This window comes from Epinephelus moara, chromosome 2 (genome assembly GCF_006386435.1).
Source record: "Epinephelus moara isolate mb chromosome 2, YSFRI_EMoa_1.0, whole genome shotgun sequence".
In the NCBI taxonomy this organism is placed as follows: Eukaryota; Metazoa; Chordata; class Actinopteri; order Perciformes; family Serranidae; genus Epinephelus; species Epinephelus moara.
Window position 1 is genome coordinate 39397407 of NC_065507.1, and position 19576 is coordinate 39416982.

The 19576-nt window shown below is 41.9% G+C and overlaps 1 protein-coding gene across 1 annotated transcript in view; it reads left to right on the plus strand.

The window, feature by feature from the left end:
• The window catches only part of cuedc1b (CUE domain containing 1b), a 52863-nt gene that overhangs the window by 17687 nt on the left and 15600 nt on the right, over positions 1 to 19576 (plus strand). Inside the window, exons 2-4 of the mRNA XM_050056296.1 lie at positions 7814 to 8495; positions 12427 to 12554; positions 16938 to 17064. Coding sequence (XP_049912253.1) covers positions 8184 to 8495; positions 12427 to 12554; positions 16938 to 17064 — 567 coding nt within the window. The 5' untranslated portion in view covers positions 7814 to 8183. The remainder of the gene's footprint in view (positions 1 to 7813; positions 8496 to 12426; positions 12555 to 16937; positions 17065 to 19576) is intronic.

The following is a 19576-nucleotide window of genomic DNA, read 5'->3' on the forward strand; positions in this document are numbered from 1 at the left end:
ACACCTGTGAGGTGGGATGGATTATCTCGGCAAAGGAGAAGTGCTCACTAACACAGATTTAGACAGATTTGTGAACAATATTTGAGGGAAATGGTCTTTTGTGTGTATAGAAAATGTTTTAGATCTTTGAGTTCAGCTCATGAAAAATGGGAGCAAAAACAAAAGTGTTGCGTTTATATTTTTGTTCAGCGTATGTAAAGCAGTGAGACAGTGAGTCAGTTAGCGATGGTGTCAGTGAGGTAGTCCCACATTGATCTACTCATGAGATTAACAGATTTACACAGTAGCATACATCAGGCAACAGGTAAGGTCAGATTAAACACCTAAAGTGACTCAACATGCATGCAACAAACAAGTCACTGTGTTATACGCTGAGCTCAGTCTTTTAGGTAAGAAACATGGGAAGAAAGCATCAGCATGAAGGGAACATGAATATGAAAATTGATATCAACACTAAATATAAATTTTGAAGCTCAGAGGTCGTGACGGATTGACGTGATCCTTTACTTGGACAGAGTGGCAAGTGACATCTGAGGCTTAGGGTTGAGCTGTGAGATGTGATAGGAGTGTGACACTATACCACCATCTTGTAACTGCAGACATTGGTGCACATGTTCACTGCTCATGTACCAGTGTAGCTGGTCAAAAGAAAGACCACTCAGATATTTCTATTTTTTTATGCTTCAGCTGGCAAGCAACTGTCAGACACACAAACCCCCCCCCCCCCCCCTCTGTGGGGACAGTGAGTCCTGGATTGTGTCCTAAATATAGCATGGTTCTTAGGTGCAGATTAATGTGATGATGTTGGGAAGATATCTTTGTGAGAGCATGGCCACAGCATGGTATCACATACACACTAATACTTGTGTGCTCACATCCTCTGGCAGAACCGTTACATGGTTAATTTAGAATATTTCTGTGTCATTAACCTGTACTGTTATTATGTTTCTTACTGACTATCTACAAGTTAGATATTTTGAGCGAGACCAGGGGTGTAAAAAGCTAGATTTATAATGATACAATATTTTATTGATTTGTTAGACAAAGTTAGAATATTTGCTTATATCACAAAGTCTGCCACGATACGATTTCGACTCAATTCAATTCAGGGGCCTCAGATCGATATGAGATGATATCATTAGCTCTTTAAGCACAATCGATTACAGTAGAAGCTGCCATCCATTGTCAAGTGTTTCAAAATGAATAGGTCCGACAGTGGTTCCGCTCCCACACTGGCCGACTTAAAGATAAGATAAGATACACCTCAATTGTGGGATCAATAAAGGTGTATCTTATCTTATCTTATCCTTAAGTCGGCCAGTGTATCGCTTAATACTGTAGCAATATCTGAAAATGTCCATATTGATATCTTAATAATAATTTCAACCATATAGAGCAGCCATATGTGCTGGTGACATTTTATCATTTTATGCAGTCCTGGCCAAAATTGCAAAGCCCTCTTCAGTAAAACATTAAGCAAAAAAAAGAAAAGAAGAAATCTGTTATTCTTTGTGGTGTCATAATTCACACTGCAATCTGTTGCACTGATCACACGAAGCAGTAACACTTTTAAATAGTAAGAAAACAAACTGGTTGAGCCAACTTTATGTCAAAACTGTATGTATCTAATATGTCACGTATTGTTTATTATGAAATATTTTTCAGTCCTATCTAAAGCAGATTGGGGTCATAAAGCTTGTGGAGCAATCGTGGCTCAGCTGGAACATAATGCAGCAACGTTTGGTTCTCTATCAGGAGTTTTGCGGTGGAAAAGGGATTGATGAGCTGCAAAAACTGTAACAAGATCTCTGGTTCGGGCCTGCAACCAGTGCCTGTAGAATTAGGTCTAATTTCATTTCAGGTCATTTTATAAATGACCTACATGTAATTCCATCCTCACTGTATCCCTGAGCCTTAATCGCAGTACATAGTTGCCTGCAAATACATGCATGAGAGTATTTTTAATTCCTGTAACACTCTCATTCAGTGTCTCTTGTTCTTCGTGCACACACACACACTGCTTCAGTGTGGCATGAAGGAAAGGCTATTAGGGGAGGCATCTTGTTTACATCAGAGCCAGACTCTTAGTAAATGGGAGGCTAAGAGAGGGGCTCTGTTTATAGGCTGTGGATGGGGCCTGGCACTGCCATGTGGCACTGGGTAGCCGCCAGCTACAATGAACCCCCAGTGAAGCAGGAAGGAAGGGAGAGGCAGGAATCACAAATAGATTAAGAGAAAGCTACGGCTAGCTTCTCCCTCCATATCCCTACAATTCATGAATACCAGATTTCTCGGTTGTCAGAGGCAACCATATATACAGCATTCACAGTATGCACTGGAATGTTACATCCGTTTTCCAATGCAAAACCTGAACTTTGAGAAGCTTTTGTACAGTGGCAACAGTGGGACCAGCTGTGTTGTTTAAATGTGTTGTTTGGTAGGTAAATTAAAGGAATACCTCACTCACCAAATGACCATTTGTATATCAGTTACTTAACACGTTATGCTGAATTTGTAAAGAAATCTTTGTTTTTCTGTCATGCCCCAGAGTGAACGGAGAATCCAAAAAGGTGAACAGTCTTTATTAATTGTAGTAAACGGGGACCACGTTTAACAACAGCAAAACTATATCAAAACATCTGTTTACAAATTCTCACACAACTCATGCAGTAATCCAAATGTAACTTTCCTGAGTGTGCACATACTCTGCTCAAATGGAGCTCATATACACACGCATGCTAAGGGCATGCTTCTTGCAGGTGGAAGTGTTTTGAATAGTAACATTTTAGTGAAAATGGATGTGTTTGGAAAGTGCTGAGCATACAACTTGATTGAGACTGAAATTACACTCGACAAGTGTTTGTAAAAGGATGTTTTGATATAGTTTTGCTGTTGTTAAATGTGGACCCTGAATACTTCAATTCATAAACAATGTTCGTTCGCCTTTTTTTGGATTCTTGTGTGTCTGTTCCACGTTTTTCTCCTCACTGATTTGGTCAATCCATGTGAAATTTGGCACAGTGGTAGATGGTCATGGAGGATGTGAATGAAGCAATATTACATCAATTGGCCAGATGGGGGCGCTATAGCAACCAATTGAAATTTCAAACTTTGAATGGGCAAATCNAAAAACACTTAAAATCGATCTCTTCCTAGGAAGTTTGACCGATCTGCATGAAACTCGATGAACATAATCTAGGGACCAATATCTAAAGTTCCCTCTTGGAAAAAGTTGGGAAACTTACTAAAACTGAGCTTCTATGAGCCAATGAATACTTTTAATTTTTTTAAGGAGGGTCGAGACATCGCTTTCATCTATAAGGTCACTGTGAGCGTTCATAATGGCCAAATGTGTTAGTCTCTCCTGCGTCATGGTGTTGCGCAGCCAGGTTTTCGGCCTGCGCAAGGCTGAGAAAGAGCGCTCGGATGCCGCGACAGACATGGGCAGGGCCAGACAGAGCTTAATGAGCTTCTCCACCTCCGACAGCATGGAGCGGGTTTGGGGTTGCAAGGTTTGCAGGATGGACACAACATCCTGGATGGTGCTAACTTCTCGTCCCCTACACACATCCCTCAGTATGTCCAGCTCAAGGCTTAGCCGCTCTCGTGGAAAGGGGGTCAGTTCCGGGGAACCCACATCTTCTCGCTTCCCCTGAGCCACCGTGAGAACTGCCTGCCCTCGCCCTGCAGCTACGCGAGTCCCTCCTGATCAAAACGCCGCTCCACCTCTGAGCGCAGCAGGTCCAGGGCCTCAAACAGTTTTCTCTTCCACAGGCTTGGATATTCTGCAGTATTAAATATAACATGAATTAAACAACTTTTCTATATAGTTAGTAATAGTTAGTAATAGTTTCCATATGGGCTGCCTATTTAAGCTGGGTCAAACTTATATTTTCCCATTTAAGTTCAAAATCCTATTATGAATATGGTTTGTTATTTCTTTCATTATTTCTGTCCATATCCTTTTTTTTCTCCTTTAGCTGTCTCATGAAAGTTGCATGAGTGTATGTTCTTGGTCAGTTGATAGTGTATACCGTTGTTTGTGTATTATGAATTATTCATTACTGGCTTATTGCTTAATAAATAGTCGTAGCTACATGGCGGTACAGTATTGTTAGTCTCGCTCACCAGACCTTTCTCAAGAAAAGAAAGGTCTGGCTGGGCCGACTCACTGTGAGATTGGAGAAAAAAACGCCCCGGCTGCTTGTACTTCTTTCAACCAATCACAATCGTTCTGGGCGGTGCCACAGCAACGGTGCGCTTGCAAAAATATTGCCGGGGGGAAACATGTTTTGGTGTAACACGCCCACAAAAATATCACCTACAGGACGCAAACCATGGCAGAAAAATGGCTACATCCCCGCAAGATCAAACACCGCAAAAGTTAGTAAAGGACGTGTTGAAAACGGTTGAAAACTGCTACACAACCGGAGGTGGTAGGGCGGGACTTCAGCGGGTGGCTCGTTCCGCCCAATGAGAGGCTGATCTCTGCAGCAAACTTCCGCCCACTCAGACTATTGTTTGAACTTTATCGGTTTTTTAATGTCATAATCTATGGATAGATAGCCTACATCAAAACTGTCTGTCCGCAATATGTTTTATGGAGAGTGTCACTTTTCAAGGCCCCGGAGGATATTTAGGCAATTCTACTTCACATTCTTTCACAAATTATGTTGTATCTTTTCAATTTAAAAAAAAAAAAAAAAACGTTAATAAATAAAATAACAAAACAAGCAAAAACTAAATATTTGCGCTATGTGTTCGCATTTGTTGCATTCTTTCAACATACACAATTACAGACTATTGTTGTTGCATTCTTTCAACATACACAATTACAGACTATTGATGAGTTTTATGGTAGGCTATGTGTTAATTCAAAATACTGTTGATATAGCCCAAAATAAAGTTTATCGTGAGGCCTTATTATCATTATTATTATCATTATCATTATCATTATTATTATTATTATTATTATTATTATTATTATTATTGTTATTTACCCTCCATGTTCCTCAACTCCCGTTCCTCCTCCTCCGCTGTATGGCGAAAACGCGCTGGGGTCTTGCTGGTGCATGCTGGATGTGGTGGCTTTAGGTTGTAGTGCCCTGCGTATTGCTTGGTCTTGGCCACAGGGTCGGCGGTGGGTGTCATCCTGTCGCAGTGTGTTCAGTCGCTGGCTAAGGAGTTTGGCAGTTTCCATTGATCCAAGGGCTGTGACCTTGATGCCTTGCAGTGACTGAGCCACTGCTTCACAGGGAGTAAACACAGTAACGCAGGCAAACAAACCAAAGACTGCGCGTAGTGGTGCCCTTTTTGAGCAATTGAGCAAACCAACACCGAGTTGGGCACAGGGCAAGCAGGTTTATCACTTCTCCACATCCAAAAAGAGACTGGTATAAGGTTTTTCTCTTTGCTGAATCATTACTAACAACTGTGACTTGTACGAAGTTCAGTGTATCAGCAACAAGGCGCACTTCTTTTGCCACTTCTTGTAACACTAAATCCAGAGAGTGATTTGCGCATTGGACAAACACGGAGTCAGGACATGTTTCCTTTAATCTTGCCTGCACTCCCGTGAACCTCCCAGACATGTTACTGGCTCTATCAAAACAGTAGCCTTTCAGCTTCTCCATTGGCAAATTGAGCCAAACAAGGACATCTTTTATGCACAAAAACAGCATCTCTGCTGTTGTGTCTGGGGCGTTGTAAAAGCCAAGGAAGAAATTCTGAATTTCCAGATTGTGATCAGCAAACTGTATACTGCATGAACACTGTTCTTTGCCACTGACGTCAGTGGTCCCATCAGCAGTTAAGCCAAAAAAAGGACTTTGGAATGCTTTGGCTCCGATTTTTCTCTGAATGTCATGAAACACAGCTCCAGAATTTCATTTTGGGTGCTGCCAGACATCCAGTTGTCTCTCCTTTTCATCCAGTTCTCCAGGTCAGGATCAGTGTGTACCCTCTCCACCATTAGCTGCCATAACACCCCATCCCAATTTGCAGCCCCTCTCAGAGGGAGTCTCTGGCGCCCCAGGAATCTTACGCAGCTGAAAATGAGCTCCAGCATTTTCCACGCTGTTCTCTGTTCTTTAGCAGCGGCCTCAGAGAGTAGCGCATTAATTGGCATTGTTTTCAATGCAGCCAATCTTTGGGTCGCATCTAAATGAATACGAGTCTTCTCGCAGTCCCTGATCTTCTCCGTTGCTTTTCTCCAGTTTGAAAAGCCTTTATCTTTCAAAAATAGACTGTCGGTTTCTGACACGACCAGCTTGCTCTTGACAGCTGACCAGCACACACCACACACAATGACATCACTGTCCGCAATGTATTCCAGCCACTCTCTGAACCAGGTGGCCTTACAGGAGCGAGTGAAGTTCTCCCCGCTAAATTTCCTGACAGGAAAATTATAATCATGCGATGGTCTGAAGGATAATGCCTCTTGGCCATCACCGGGTGGCACTGGGGAGGGAGGACCGCAGCCGGGTCCTTCGGCTAGCTGCTGCCGCTGTTGCTCCTGCTACTGTCTGCTTGCTGGCAGTGGCACACAGGGTTCAGGTGTCACACTGTGAGCTGTCTCTCTCGGACGTTTAGCTGGCCCAGAGTCGGGAGGTTTTGAAAAAAAATCTGAAATCCTTTTTTGCAACATTTCAGCTGGCTTTATTGAACTCACATTGCATGTGACATTAAGCTAACACCAACAGATCAAAACAACAATGTGTGGGAAAAAAAGTCATGTTTTTTTTTTGTTTGTTTGTTTGTTTAACCTACGTCACACTGGGCTGTCAGATGCAGCCTGACTACATACAGTAGGCCTAGCCTATGCCAGATGCCAATTGGCTACTGTATGTAGTCAGACTGCATATCACATCTATGCATTAATGATATGAAAGAGATAAATGTAAGTCAGACAAATTGAGTTTAAATTCAGATTCTTTATTTTTTTAAAGTGTAAAGGCCAAAACACATCGGCGGCGTACGACGCGCGTCAAAACAGCCGCCCCCATTATTTTCTATTTACAAACCCACACCGGCGGCGGCTCCACGCGTGGCACTTTACGCTATTGTCCTATTTTTCCAGCATCGCCGCCCTTGAAAAAGCGTTATTTTGTACTTNCATATGACCACACATAATCTGAGGGGACCCCTCCATTATTGACCCCATCAAACAAAATGGGGGCGCTAGAGAGCTAAATTCTTATCTAGGCCTAACCGCGATATCAATTTCTGTTATACACTTCATGGAATTGGTGGTGGGTTTTTTTGCGGGGTGGGCAGAGAGAGCAAGGAACACATGCAGCAAAGAACGAAGGCCATATTCCAACCCACACCGCTGCAACAAGGGCTAGCCGCACCTTTCCCATATGAACTACCAGTGCACCCCACTTTTAAGTCAATAAAACATATAAACACTTTAACTATCTGCCTTTTAAAAATTCCATTTTATGTAAAGTTTGATAGACATTAAATAAGTCTAAGTCTAAGTTTCACCGTGCTACCTCAACTACTAATGTACAGTTTTAGCCCACTAACTATCCCACTACTGGCAATGGTACTACTGTACTTTCAATAAAGCAGTTGTACTATCAAATTCACAAAAACTCTGTCTGAATACATTGCAATTCTTAATGGGTTCACTTGACTATTGAATCTCCAATTTCCTATGACCTGTATCCCCAACACACACCATGCGAAACTGTATGTGGGCAACTGGGCACTCAATGGGTATGGACTAGTTTATACATTAATAATAAAACTATGTAAAGTTTGTGTTGCTAGCTTTTACTAACACACTGCCTTTCATTTCTCTCTGTAGATGCTGATGACTTTGATGTAGCTATGTGCATTTCCTGGCGGATTTTGACTATAACCTCTACCTGGTGACAGGACCTTGGCCGTTCATTTCTGTCACCACCTGACTATTACAGTCCCTGCACACTCTGTAATACAGTCAGCCATGCCAGATGCAGCTGAATAACGAGTAGCATTGGGGGTGGGGTTGGGGACTCCATTTTTTCTAAACTCCCATCAAAAGACTGCCATGTTTGTGATAGAATGAGAAACTGAGTGGGGGAAAAGTGGAAAGCAAGTGAGACTGACGGGGCCAAAGCGCTTGTGTTGGTAACAGAAAAGAAGAGCCATCCTATCAGTAGGTTGGCAGCTCCTGAGACAGCCAGGCCCTGAGGATGACTAGCCTGTTCAAGCGCAGCAGCAGCAATGGAGGCTCTGGAAGCAGTGGAAGTGGTGGTGGGGGTGGCAGCGGACCGGGCCAGCTCAACAACAGCAGGCCCAACCGGCAGGTCCGACGCCTGGAGTTCAACCAGGCCATGGAGGACTTCAAGACCATGTTCCCTTCTATGGACTATGAGGTGATTGAGTGTGTGCTGCGCTCCAACAATGGAGCTGTGGACGCCACTATTGACCAGCTGCTCCAGATGAGCATTGACGGACAGGGCTCAGATGACAGCTCGGACTCAGATGACAGCATCCCAGCAGAGGTCAGTGGAAAGGGTCCAAGGGCACCAACACCACTGGGGAATCTCAAGTAGGCCCAGTCTGACAAAAAAATAAAAACCAAAGCCTCTACTTTTATTTAAGTGATTGACATGAAACTCTGATACATTAAAATAAAAATGGTAAATGGACCTGCATTTGTATAGCGCCTTTCTCAAAGCGCTTTTTACATTACGAGACGCAATCACCCATTCACACACATTTATACACTGGTAGCCTCGGCCACCATACAAGGTGCCACCGACTACTTAGTTTTCAACACACCGATGAAAGCATCTTGCACAAGGATACTTCAACGTGCAGACTGGAGGAGCCGAGGATTGAACCGCTGATCTTCTGATTGGTGGACAACCCGCTCTACCTCTGAGCTATAGCCCCATAGCCACAGCATATAATTTTTTTTTTGTTAATTCTCTTGTGCCTCATAACATATGATCAGACCCCAACAATCATGGGTATTACAACCCTTTTGACTGTGGAGTATTTGTTCTGATCTCATATTGACCCAGGGCTTCATGACCTACCAGAGATGATACTGACCCAAGCACTAATTGATTTTGAATTTGAAGATTGAAGTTGATCCCAACCTGAGCATTAAACTATAATGTGTTGCCTAATGGCCTTCCTGTATTTCCCATCACAAACACACTCAGACATGTACATGCTTCCTGATCTTTGTGTTTGTGTGTGACAGTGGGCTGACAGTGCAGTGAAGGACAGGCTCAGTAGTATGAGTGCTTTGTTTTTCAGCATGAATGTGTTTAATCAAAGAGCCAAATGTTCCACAGTGGCAACTCACTTATTATGATACAAATAACAAACATTTAAACACCAACACTTTTGTTTTTGCTCACAGTTTTCACAGGTTTAAGTTAAAGATCTAAGACTTTATTCATACAAACCGTAGATATATTTCTCTCAAATTTTGGTCGCAAATTTGTTAAAACCCATGTTAGTGAGCATTTCTGCTTTTCCAAGATATTCCATCGGTCTGACAGGTGTAACATATCAAGATGCTGATTAAACAGCATCATTACTACACAGGTGTGCCTTGGGATAGTTACAACAAAAGGCTGCTTTTAAAATGTGCAGTTTGATCACACAGTGAGTAAGTTTTGAGAGAGCTTGCCATTGGCATGCACACTGCAGGAATGTCAACCAGGTGTTGTCCATGAACTTAATATACACATCACTGCCATAAGAAGTCTCCAGAGTTGTTTTGGTAAATTTGGCAGTACATCCAACCACCTTCATTACTGCAAAAGTCATTTAAAAATCGTACGTTTACATGCCCAGTTAAGTTGAACTACGGTTGTATGTCTCAGCCAATTAATTGGGCTACTGTCCTCGTCCCACTATACAAGCACAGGATGGGGAATTGATTTATTGACCGAAGTGTGTCAGACTCCACTACAATAGGTGGCGATATGCCCCCTTTCAGCTTGTGAGGATTGAATCTTTTTCCGGCTGGCCTATTACATCACAGACCAAACAAGTTAGCTATGGTTTTCTTGTGATTAACTGGTACCATGATGGACAACTTTACAGATCTGTATGTTTCGTCCGTCCAAAAAAGCATGGCTCTGGATGTGGATTCTGCCATGTTGTTACCGGCTTCTCATCTGTTATGCATTTAATGCTACTTGACTTTTGGGTCAAAGCCCGGGGCAGAAACTGTAGAGCGGCACAGAGCACCTAGGCCAGTTTGGATCCGATTCAACTCCCGGTGGCATTATCTGGGTGTGTTAGTCCAACGCTGAGAAATTCAGTTTTGGTATGATTTCAGTTGGACTAACATGTTTACATGTATTTCAAAAGTCTGGTTTTAGTTGGACTGACACAATATATCAATTTTCTCTACTGTCATGTAAACATACTGAATGATGAATGTTTGTTAAGTAGGGCTGGGCGGTATGGCCTAAAATCAATATCACGGTATTATTTTGGGGGGATGCGGTGATGGTATGATATCACGGTATTGTCTTCTCTCTTTTTTTTACACCTTAAATAAAATAATTTAAAAAGCCATACAAGTCTAGGATGGAAACTATTTACCATCACCGTGAATACCGCCCAGCCCTACTGTTAAGTCAAGACCCTTGTGAGGATGACGAGCATGCAGATGAGCTTCCCTGAGACTTTCTCTAAAGGTTTGTGCAGGAATTCTGTGGTGCTGCAAACCAGCTGTTGCATCAGCTGTCTGGGTGGCTGGTCTCAGATGGTCTTGCAAGTGAAGATGCTTGATGTAGAGGTCCTGAGCTTGTCTAGTTACATGTGGATTGTGGTTGTGAGACCATAGGCATCATTTAGGTATGGCGAGGTATGGCAGCTGCCATACCTTGGAATCGGGAGGGAAAAAAAAGAGAGGTTCTGTAGTCATCTTACTTGTGAGTGTCCTTCATATTTGTTGCAAGTGATCAGATGTGATATGTTAGATAGTCCGAGGCGCACTGGCTGGTTGTTTTCATTGTATTGCACTTAAATAGGTCAATAATATGCTCATCAGTGAATACGAGTGTTAGTGAATACGAGTGTTATTGAGTCAAATTGTTCGCCACTTCGCTCCTCCGCGAGTTATGTGAGTTATCTGTGTATTGTAAAAGCATTTTGCTCTACTGCTGTAGACTGCTGTAGATGTCGGCATGTTAAGCTTGTATTTTCGGTCTCTGGAGACACTCCAATAAATTCGTCTATACAGTATTGTACCAAATTGGCCTTCTTTTTTTTTTACTGTGTTTCATACACCGGACCCCTTGCTTATCTTCTAGAAATGAGCTTGTAATTAATTTATTTTCTTTATTTTCTGTGAAGTTAAACACATGACTAATGATAATTAAACGTCCACTCGTTGTCCGTGGTGCTGAAATATGCGCCGAAATAGGTTCGATGTTTTCACTGCTCTCACCAAGTCGTGCATTACATGCAGACATGAGGTATTATGAATGTGAGAAACAGCTTCATGTCCTTTGAAACAGTTTTCAATAGCATAGTATGTACTTCTGACAGGTCAAAGACCAAAGTGAAGTTTTATATAAGTTCATATTTTTGAAACTCCATCATCAGTAGCTCTGTGACGTCATGTCATATTGCCATACCTTAGCTTTTGCTGAAACGACGCCCCTGTGTGAGATGAGTTGGATGTACTGCCAACTTCATGGAAATGAGTTGGAGACGTCTCATGGTAGTGAAATAAACATTCAGTTCACAGGCAACAGCTATGATGGACATTCCTGCAGTCAGCATGCCAATGAAACACTCCCTCAAAACTGGTGACATCTATGGTATTGTGTTGTGTGATCGAACTGCACATTTTAGAGTGGTCTTTTATTGTGATCTTCGCAGGGTAGTGATAATGTGTTGTAATGATGCTGTTTAATCAGCATCTTGATATGCCACACCTAACAGGTGGATGGATTATCTTGGAAAAGGAGACGTGCTCACTAACACAGATTGTAACAGATTTGTGACAAATTTTGAGTAAATGTATCTATTCAGTGCATAAAAAAGTCTTTAATCTTTAACTTAAACCTGTAAAAATGTGAGCAAAAATAAAAGAGCTGGGTTAAAATTTTTGTTCAGTTTATATAGAGATGGCTCGGTAGCAGTTTCCATTGTAGTCAGGCATGTTATTATTTCGTTAATCAACGGTCCAAACATCTAAATTCAATGACAGGAAGGGTGCTCCTTCTGAATTGAGCACTGCAGAACTGTAACATTCCGGCTTTGCACCAAAGCAATAAAAGATAACAAGGAGGTCAAATTTAGTATGTTCTGTTTTACGATGGCCTAAGCCTTAGATAATTGACTCTCATTGAAATCAAATTGTAATTCTTGCAAAATTAAAAGTGCATGAAGGTAAGACAGGTTTAAAGAAACAAAGCTTGTGTTGTGCTTTTTGTGTTTTTTTTTTCCTAGATTCTGGAGCGAACATTGGAACCTGACAGTTCAGATGAGGAACCCCCTCCAGTCTACTCTCCACCGACCTATGATATGCACATTTATGACAGAAAATACCCAGAAGCCCCACCAACACCCCCGCCAAGGTAAGGAAGAGGGACCGGATTCTTACATAGCAGAAGCTGAGGCCTTTAAGAGCCACTGTAAAAGCTTAGTGTTCTCATTAGGTTTTTACTTAACAAATAAAGTTTGAGTCTGGTTTTATGAAATGTATGGAGGGTTTGTAGGTGAAAAAAAAGATAATCTGACCCTCCTACTGGTGCCTCATGGCGTAACATTTGAAAAAATTGCTCCTCTTTACCAATCATGGATGTTAACAGTTAATTGTTAATTAGTTAATTGCAGAGAATATTTGTAACTGGTTGTTGGTCTATAGCAGTGGTTCCCAACTCGTTCAGCCATGGGGTCCAGATTTCTCCTCGGTCATTTGTTCGAGGTCCCCACAGTTTATTACATTCATCGTCATTCTTGGGCTTGGACATGTCAACAAGCTAGTTTGCTGTCTCTGTCGTGTTGCTGTCGATTAGTCGCTCACTCTACAGCAGGAAAAGGTACTTCTGTTGGACCACAACCCACCAGTTCGGAATCACTGGTCCATAGGATCATTTTGTTACTCTTCAGCTTACTGCACGGCACACCGCCTGGGTCTGGTTGGAGCTCGCTATCATTGCTAGCGTTGCCATGGAAACATTGTGCCCAACCTCCAGTCTCCCACAAGGTCACCTTGGTGAGTAAGAGGCTCAGTTTTGAGCCATAAAACCCCTAGAGCATTGTTGACTATGTTACCACAGTAAACAGTGTCAACACGGCTAACGTTAGTGGTGCTAACATAGTAAACAATGCTAAAAGGTTTTTGCCGTTCAAAATGAAGTCACTTACTCACTGGGGTGACCTAGTGGGGAAAGCAGAGGTTCGGCACATTTTTTCTGCAGCAACCTGTTCTGCCACCGGGACAGCATTACCAGCTGCAATCGCCAAATGACAAGAACCACTAGCTAGCTAGCTAACATTAGCTATCCTCCTGACCCTAGGGTTGCAGCGGTATGAGATATTCACAGTATGGTAACCGTCTCAGAAAATGTTATGGTTTCACTGTATCACAGTATTACAGAATTTATATTATTATCAGTCAGAATGACCCTTCAAGGACTGAAAATGGGGGTTACTTTTGGTTGAACAAGCGTTTTATTACTATTATTGAAAGTTTAACCATTTTTGTAATGGAAGTATGTGTAAAAACTCTCCCCCCTGAAAACAACTAAAATAAAGGTGAGATTCTCCATCCGGTTGCATTTTTTTTATTTCAGTATCGTAAATTTGCAAATTTACACTGTATGATAACTGTCAACTTTTATATCACGGTATACTTTAAAACCAGTATGTCATTGCAACCCTACCTGACCCAGATGTCTTATGTGTTTGTCACTTTCTTTTTCATTTTAACCCACACCATGATCTTTTCCTAACCCTAACCAGGTGGTTTTTGTGCCTAAACCTTTAATATGGTCGGAACAATGGGCTGTCGAACCAATGGGCTTAATATGGTCGGAACAATGGGCTGTCGAACCAATGGGCTGTCGAACCAATGGGCAGTTCCCGATGATGCACAGTAAAGAGCGGCCAAGAAATCAGTGGAGACCAAAGGTTGTGCAGTGGGCACGTTCCACATTAACTCAGCTGTCTGTCAGCAAACCTAACAGAAAATAAAATAAAAGGCAAAGCATTTGCAAGACCAAACATTAAAATTTCACCACTTCTAAAAGGGGATTTAGGGTTGTGCCTAGACCCTATGCACGTAGCCTACGCACGTCACCTTCGCCATTGTGAGCAATTTAACATGTGCTGTGGTGTGTTTGTGTCACTCTGCAGTTACACCTCCAACACTAGTAGGTGGTAGAGGACTCTGTAAAGTGCTGTAAAGTTTAGTTGATTCAAAACACACATTAAATATGGCTTAATAGAGACAATTTCAAACACAAGTACGCAAATCAGCTTCACTGTAACTGGCAGCATTGACAGACAAACACTTGTCTTTATCTGGACACATTTTCCCCACAAATACAACATGCTAACGTTATTAGCACAAGCCTATGGCATTTTACATTGTATAAATTAGCCTAGCGGCTAGCGATCTTTCCCTCTTCTCATATAAAGTCAGAGACAACAGCAACATTTAACAAAGGTAACGGCACACAATTTGGCTCCATTACAACTCACAAGATTCACCGACAAAACAACTGTCTTACACTAAACACGTTTTCCAAGCAAATACAACATGCTAACGTTATAAGCACCAGCCTATGGCATTTTACATTGTATAAATTAGCCTAGCGACGAGCGGAGATTTCCTCTGTTCATATGAAGCCAGGATAAATCCCGAAGTATAAATCCCTAAAGGATAAATCACACACAAGACTTAAAATGCTATTTTAGTGGAGGCTTTACTGTCTTCACAATTTATTGTTTCTTATCTGTGAAATACAAGTAAATACAAGCTTCGTTTCCACTGAGGGAAAAGGTGTCAGTATACAGAAACAGACAGGAGGTCTGCGTCACCGCGATGTGTAGTTACAATTCTGGAGAGGTGCACATCAGGCTACGGCGTAGGCTCTACGTCAACGTGGAGCCTACGCCGTAGCTACGGTGTCGATTCAAAGCAGAACTATGAATGATCTTTAAGTGGTTAGCACTTTGAAATGCAGTGCTAAAACTTAGTGATTTGAAGGAGCGCTGGACCAAAAGGAAAGGCCTCTTTTTTTTTTAAATTAACTGGTTAGTTAGCGGTTAATAGGTGTCGGCATTTTGTAGGTAAATTAAACCAAAACTGACAATACTACTGCCAGTCCACCAAACCATTACTTGATTCATCAAAAAATAATTTTTAGATCAATTCAAAATGAACATAATTCTTGTTTGCACCTTCCCAGTGGACAGGATTGAGAGTGTGACTACATAGCCAGACTGATTTATGTTGCTTTGATTAGATTGCATTGTGTTGCATTGGTGTTCATGGAAATGTAGGCAAAATGTTTCTCCCCCGTAACACTTGTGCTGTTAACATAGCACAAGTACAAGGCACTGTAGTGCTTTGAGCTAATAACCGTCTTCTCAGCCATGTCTTTCACCGTCTCAACCACAGAGCCCCTCAGCTGCATCACCAGCCTTGCCTTCTCTTGCCTGTACCAGAGAGTGATGGATTTCAGGGGTTGATGGAGTATCTTCCACCCACCATCCACGAATGAGCGAGTTGGCTTTGGCATCCATCGGGCTTGTGGCTGATGAGGTGACCTAACACTGGTTCAGAGGCTACATTACCTACAAGTACAAGATCAAGTGATAACACCACACCTTGTACTTTCAAGTAGGTTGCTTGAGTGAGTCTTGAACAAGCCTTCTGCTAAAGGATGGTCTTCCCCACCTCCTTGTTTAAGAGTCTGGATGTATACTGCCTTCTCAGATTGTGGATGAGCTGGTCCATGATGCAGGGGATGACATGCAGATCTCCCTCTCCTGCTTAGCCATTTGTTCCCAAATCATGATGGCTTGTTTCGTGCAGCCGAGGAAACCTGGGACTCATGCCCTCTGGCAGCCGGTATTGATTTAGCCATTCTCTATTAAGTAGGTTGTAATCCATCTCACCAGGACTGAAAAGAAAATCCTCTCCTCAGTGTTCAGCTAAGCTATGTTCCTGAATTGGCCAATGCTCATGGAGTTTTGGTCTTTGGACAAAGTGACGTTTTGAAAAGTCAGGGTAACAATTCACTGGTTGCATGAAATAGGAGCCATGACTGTCTGTTTCTAATTCTGTGCCAGTCCTTTAAGTAGATAGATGCAATTAGGATTCATCTTTCAGGGACCTTCAACATCTGTGCAAAATGTCATCCCAACACATCCAATAGTTGCAGAGATATTTCTCTCAAAACATAAAATCACCAAAAGCCATTTTGATTCATCCTTTGGAGTTGACACAAAACTTCATTGCAATCAATCTAATAGCTGCTCACATATTTAAGTCTAGTTCAAAGTGGTGGCCTGACTGACTGACCTTGCCATTCATGTAGCCAAAGTAGACAACACAGGACAGTGCATTATGCTCACACATTCACAATTCTACTGAAACAGAAACAAAATAAACTAATAGTCAGATTATAATCAATCAGCCAATCAATTTTATTTGTATGACAACGCTACAAATTGTCTCCCAATTGTTCCTGTAAATGTCTTATTTATCTTAAGTGCTCACCAGGCATTTCCTCATTCATAAGATCCTTTTTTTCCTCTAACTGAAATATGGAAATCCGATAGATATTTCCTTTGTCTGGCCGTCCCATGTGATTTTTTTGAGTGGGCAATTTAAAGCATATAAATAATTAATTGTAGTTTTAATATAGCTAGAGGTAAGTTGATAATGTACCTAATGCAGCTGGTAAAATCACTAATGTCTCCTGTTACTCCATGGGCTCTCACAGATTTGAAGCCCAGCCACCTCCAGGTCACCAGCAGGTCAGAAGTTACCGGAACTGGAACCCTCCTTTGCTCGGAAATCTCCCAGATGATTTTTTGCGGATCCTGCCACAGCAGTTGGACAGTATAAAGGTAAAAAATGTCAGCATAGAGACATTAAGTGGCATTTGGTTTCTTAGTTTTATGTCAATAATGATAGTCTTTGCATACATCAGCCGTGGTTTAAAGCAAAAACATAGCCGAAAATCGTGTGATTGGTGGGTCTTGCACATAATTGGGTGGCACATGAGAAATGACAGCCAGCCAATGGTTATTGACTTACTCTACAGGAAGGGATTTCATTGCACGTTAGAAACTTGGATATCTTGCCTTATAAATGACTGATGACTTTTAGTTTGTATTGACTGCGATGCCTTTTAAAAATTGCTTGAGTTGTGTAGTTCATTATTGTGAACATCAAGTCCAAATTAATATTAATCAATCTGCAGTTAGAGTGCAGATTGATTTGAGAAGTCTGTAGTGCACTGCCAATAATGTACCCTTGACAAAAAATGGGGTGCAGTCAAGATTTTCATTATCAGTAATTAGACAACTCAAGCACATTTTGTAAGTTTTTTAATGACAGACATACGTATGATGTGATGGATGCCAAGGGTTGTTTAAGAAATCTAAATTTCTAAAACACAGCAACATGACCTGCAGAAGTATAGAGCTGAAGCCAGCAGCTTATTAGCTTAATCTAGCACAAAGACTGCAGACAGACGGAAATAACTAGCCTGTCTCTGTCCCCAGTTCAAATAAGCTTACCAACACCCCTAAAACTCACTAAATAAATTAAATTTGTTTTAAGTTGTTTGTTATATCAATGCACTATCAGACCGGGCTCAGTATTAAGTCCCTTTAACGTGCTGTTGTGCTGCATCGCTGTTTTGTATATAAGGTGGAACACATACTGTGGAACAGAGTATTCTTGACTTTAAGGTGGCAGTGAAGATAGTGACAGCTCCCAATCAGCATCTGTGTAAAAGGGACAGCTGACAAAATGGGACCACGGGCCGAACGAGGTTTTGAGGATATGTTATGTGTGCGACCCACTGCACAGCACCCACAGCAGCTAAAAGCAGTTAGCAGCTAACTCAAAGAAGCAGAACAGAGGCAGAAAATGTCAGCAAACTGTGAAAACGATGAGGTCCGGGAACTCCTTACCCTCCAAGCATTGGACTAGATCAACCACCATATTTCAGAGACGTTAAATGATTTTTGTTGCCATGTCAGGGTTTCCCACACATTCCTTTATTTATGGCAGCCTGCCACAGTTAAAAAAATTTGCTGTCACGTTTTGATTTTCTATTTTTGGAGCTGGACCTTTCATTAGGTGTACTGTTGAAATATATATACCATTTAGTAAGAGTGTACTCTGTCACAGATGGAGCAGCAGAACGGCAGGCGCAGTGAAAGGGAAACTTAACCATTCAGGTCCTGGGTCTACAAGTTTGCTGTCACTCTCAAACCGCTGCTCCTCTTATCCATCTCTCTGATCAGCTCTGATTGGACTGACTGATCAATAGTACACTCTGCAACTGAAAAGTCCACAAACTGCTGCTGAGGAAAGAAAGAAGAGCTCCACCTGCACTGCATTCACAGACCTGCAAAAGCCTTCAAATTTAAAGAGGGGACACAAACTGATACACAAGGACACACAGGCACACAGGCTGCTTACACGTTTGTTATATATCACACTAGAGGCCGATGCTGTTGTGTTACATGTCATGCCCGTCACGCCTGTTTTGCTTCTGGGATGCTGGCACGCTATTTAACATCATACTGAAGCAGCACGACGCTGCCGTTGTTTGGTTCTGTGTAAAATGCAAAGGCGGAATGAGAAAGGGACTTTGAAGCGGCTCTATAGTACGATCGCAGTGTGAAAAGGGCTTATGTCTAGTATATGTGGTAATTAGTGAGCTGTGGAGGTGCTGGTGGGTGTATTTTTTTTAACTTCAGACAGAGCCAGGCGAGCTGTTTTCCCCTGCCTCCAGTCTGAATGCAAATCGAGGCCAACTACATGATGACTTCAGCTCTGTATTAAACACACAGACATGAGATACTGTAACATTACAATTCTATTATAGCAGATAGTCAGTAAATCAGAAGTAATAATAATAATAATAATAATAATACATTTTATTTCTTAGGCGCCTTTCTGTCATTCAAGGACACCTTACAATGGATAAAAGACAGTGCACAGTACACAATAAAATCAATTAAAATAATTTAAAATAAGATTACAAAAGAAAATCACAAAAAGTACACACGAGTAAAAACAGTTAGATGTGGACAGGAAATGGGGTTAGTGAAGGGAAAAGGCGATCTTAAACAGGTGTGTTTTGAGTCGGGACTTGAATTGTGATAGTGTACTGATGTTCCTTATTTCGGGTGGAAGAGAATTCCAGAGCCGGGGAGCAGAGCGGGTGAAAGCTCTGGTGGTGAGACGGGCGGAGGGGACAGTCAACAGAATGGAGGAGGATGATCGGAGGGTGCGAGAGGGAGTGGCGATGTGGAGAAGACTGGAAAGATATGGGGGGGCAAGATTATGGATGGCCTTGAATGCAAGCAGAAGAATTTTGAAGTCAATGCGGGACTTGAC